Source organism: Phytophthora parasitica, assembly GCF_000247585.1.
Source record: "Phytophthora parasitica INRA-310 unplaced genomic scaffold supercont2.73, whole genome shotgun sequence".
In the NCBI taxonomy this organism is placed as follows: domain Eukaryota; phylum Oomycota; class Peronosporomycetes; order Peronosporales; family Peronosporaceae; genus Phytophthora; species Phytophthora nicotianae.
Window position 1 is genome coordinate 93046 of NW_008649059.1, and position 3470 is coordinate 96515.

At 53.1% G+C, this 3470-nt stretch overlaps 2 protein-coding genes across 2 annotated transcripts; one reads left to right on the forward strand and one right to left on the reverse strand.

Annotated features, from left to right (window-relative positions):
- The first annotated feature begins 54 nt into the window (after positions 1 to 54).
- On the forward strand, positions 55 to 1553 carry PPTG_17666 (hypothetical protein). Its single transcript, XM_008915610.1, has one exon. It carries the CDS (start codon positions 425 to 427, stop codon positions 1487 to 1489), a length of 1065 nt encoding a protein of 354 aa, XP_008913858.1. The 5' UTR covers positions 55 to 424; the 3' UTR covers positions 1490 to 1553.
- On the reverse strand, positions 1520 to 2462 carry PPTG_17667 (hypothetical protein). Its single transcript, XM_008915611.1, has one exon. The coding sequence runs from the start codon at positions 2404 to 2406 to the stop codon at positions 1576 to 1578; it is 831 nt and encodes a 276-aa protein (XP_008913859.1). The 5' UTR covers positions 2407 to 2462; the 3' UTR covers positions 1520 to 1575.
- Between the last annotated feature and the right edge of the window lie 1008 nt (positions 2463 to 3470).

Here is a 3470-nt window from a genome sequence, read left to right on the forward strand (position 1 = left end):
GGCTCTTTGCCAATAGAGAAGAAGTCGCTGAATGGTTTTGCGGTTCGTCGAGAATTGAGCTAATCGCACAGAGGCACCTTCGCTGCACGCGCTCAGCGGGTGCGTGTCTACATCACAGCACAAGCGGGCATCGTTGCAGCAAGTGATACCGTCACGTGAGCTGATTGCAGTGTGCCATTGATGTCGTTGACATCAAAGCAGACATCACTTCCTGGACCTTACGACCCCGCATTGTTGACGGCCAAGTCTGATCCGCAACTTGCTGCGCAAGAGGTGAAGCTCGTCCTATGTGCGGTCTTCACCGCCGTCTTCACCACCGTCTTCACCACCGTCTTCAGCTCACGGTGAGGCTCTCACCTCACTTCGCTGCAACCCGAGTGCCCACAATCCTTTTCACCCCGAAAAGATCAAGACCTCCTTCGTCATGGCGATCCGATCCTTCCTCCTCGCAGTGGCCGCTGCTGCCGCCTCCGTCGTCGTCGCAGAGTCCGTTCCCGAATCGGAGCTGCCGGTTTTCTTCTTCCACGGCGTCACGGGCAACGCCACCAATGGCCGCAACATTAAGGCCAACCTCACGGTTGAGGGCCGCGTCTTCGTGGGTCTCACATACTGCGAGAACGAGTGCTCGGTGCAGTCTGTGACGGCGCAGATCCCGATGGCCATTGAGCAGATCCGCAGTATCGTCAAGAACGACTCGCGCTTCGACAACGGCTACCATTTCGTGGGTCACTCACAAGGCGGCGGCATCGCCCGTGCCGTGGTGGAAAACATGGACGACCATAAGGTTCACTCCCTCGTTAGTCTAGCTGGCATGCAGAACGGCATGTTCTACGGTCCACAGGCGGAGGACGTCGTGCCGCTCTACATCATGACGAACGTGCTTGGTCCCCAGCTACTGACACCCGACATCTTCGACTTCTCTAAATACACCACGGCAGACTGGCGTGGCAAGTTCCAGCACGACCTGGCTCAACTGGACGCGAACCAGACGCTGCAGGCCAAGTACTCACTTATGAACATGAACCGCGAGCCGGCCGACAAGTATTTCATCGCGAACAACAAGTACCTGCCGTATCTGAACAATCTGAATCACTGCGACGACGACGATTTCCAATGCAGATTCGACAAGATCCGTCGAAAGAGCAACTTCTTGCGTCTCAAGTCCGCCCACTTCTTCGCAAGTCCGAACGACGGAGTTGTAGCTCCATGGCAGCACTCGCTACTGCAGCGATACACACCCGTAGACTCGATCGACGAGATCGAAACCAAGTTCGAGGAGTTTACAGTCATGGACATGAAGGATACCGTCGAGTACAAGAACGACACGTATGGTCTGCGTACGCTGGATGAACGTGGAGGTTTGCACCGCACGGTGGTTGCCAACATCTCGCACAACTGCTGGATCGTCGACGGCGTCCGCTTCGATGCCGACGTCGAGTGCTATTGGGAGCCTGTGTGGGATCAATACATCTACCCAGCCTTACAGTAGGAGGGTCATAGCAAGAACTCGTGCAAAATACAAGTAAGAGACACAGTTCACTTGTGTATTCATGTTTTATACGACGCACACGCAGTCTAGGCGTTGCATGAAGTGGCACCCAGGGGCTCCACGCCCAGTGCCTCGCACATCTTGGTGAAGTATGTGATGCGTTGCTGCTCGTTCCCCGTGTTCGGGGCGTCCGGACCGCACTCGAGGCCGCCGTTGATGATGTCGGTGGACTGGGCGAACCCGTTCTCACCGGCGACGACGTCGTGAATGACGCGACCGGCGTGCGGAGTCATCCAGTACCAAAGTGCAGTCATCCACGTCACCGTCGTATCGGTTGAGACGATGTCCGGGCTGTTTAGAAGGTCAATGCCCAGAGCCTCGCCGGCATTGTAGTAATTGTAGTTCCACGAGAGCTGAATGGGGCCGCGGCCGTGGTAACGCTGGCCAGGGGCGCAGGCGATGCTGGCATTGTCGCAATACTGCCACACCGAGTAGGTGTCACGGGCGTACTCCTCCGCAGCCTTGAAGCTGTCGCATTCGTGAGCCGTTTGAGCTAGGAAGGCCGCCAGCTCGCGTTTATCGTTGTCATCGTTGCCCGTGTTGGCGAACTCGGTGTATTTGCTGGCGGCATCCACGAGACCGTCGAAGTTGTAGAGCTCCACAGCATCCGGGAACATCTCCTGGAAACGCGCTTGGTCGAAGAAACGAGCGAAACTCGAGCTACTATCGTCAGCAGAAGCCACGCCCAGTAGGCCCATTGACGCGATAACTCCGGCGAGCTTCATAGTTGACTTGGATTGATAGACTGAGGGTGGTTGCTTGCTTGCTTGGAGGAGAGAACGAAAGTGAGGATCACAACGCAGTTCGAACGGCAAGAGGTGGGAATGGCTCGACCACGGAAAAGCCTGTGACTTCATCGGTGCAGTCAAGATTGGCGTCCCCGACTTCAGAATTCAGTGATCGAAGCCACAGAACAAACAAACTCAGACGTTAACATGGATCTTTTCGTACGGTACTGCCCGTGGTACGCTATCGAGGTCCCTGATTTAGACTCTGAAGCCAAAAGCGTAGACAAATCATGTTCCTTATACGCAATACTTCTACTGTAGGTAAATCAGCGATTTACGGAAGCAGAAACGTTGTAAAATGGCATTGCATTGCCTCAGCATTTATACGATGCACGGTAAATTAGAATAACTCAATTGTTGATCGAGGTAGGATTGGACTTCGTGTACAGGTAGAGGTGAGGAGTGTGCCGGATATTGTGCGTTCTCATGGATTTTGCGATTCGAAGTCCTCACTCAAGTACTCGAATATTCATAAGTGAGGTGACCATTTTCGGTGAAAGTGAGCTCCCATTTTGCCAAATTATGTAGCTGAATTCCAAGTTTCCTGTTGTTTCTCTGGTCGGGTTTGGGAGGATGACCTCCTTCAGCTCGACGGCACTTGGGCTTTGAGTCAAAAGCTTGACTTTCTCCGGTTGGCTGGGGAAAAGGATCATCTATTTGTGCTATTATAGTTTGCGTCACGATACACGGTTGAAATAACGTGCATGACACGGATACATGTAGTGTTACGGTGATATACGTGCGGTATTGGTGAGTACAAAACTATGTACTGTTGTGGAAAAATCCCTACAGAAAGACAAAACAAGGTTATGGGAATAAAATATGACGGACGTATTTTTTTTTGTCATCTATAGTGCTTTTGGGCCAAAATATCGTCAGGAGCAAATTCATCATAGTGTCTTCCGTGATGGCAAGATCTGTCGATTGGGCTTTATCCTCAGCTAAGCCTACGTTGGACTTCGTCTTGTGCTTGTGTTTGATGCATAATGTGCAGTCTAGGCGTTGCACGAGGTGGCGCCTAGAGGCTCCACACCCAGCGCTTCGCACATCTTCGTGAAGTACGTGATGCGCTGTTCCTCGTTCGCCTTGTTCGGGGCGTCCGGACCGCATTCGAGACCGCCGTTGATGATATC

Excerpts from the sequence above, each read along its gene's own strand:
- PPTG_17666 (XM_008915610.1), top strand. The coding sequence starts at position 425 with ATGGCGATCCGATCCTTCCTCCTCGCAGTGGCCGCTGCTGCCGCCTCC.
- PPTG_17667 (XM_008915611.1), bottom strand. The coding sequence starts at position 2,406 with ATGAAGTCACAGGCTTTTCCGTGGTCGAGCCATTCCCACCTCTTGCCG.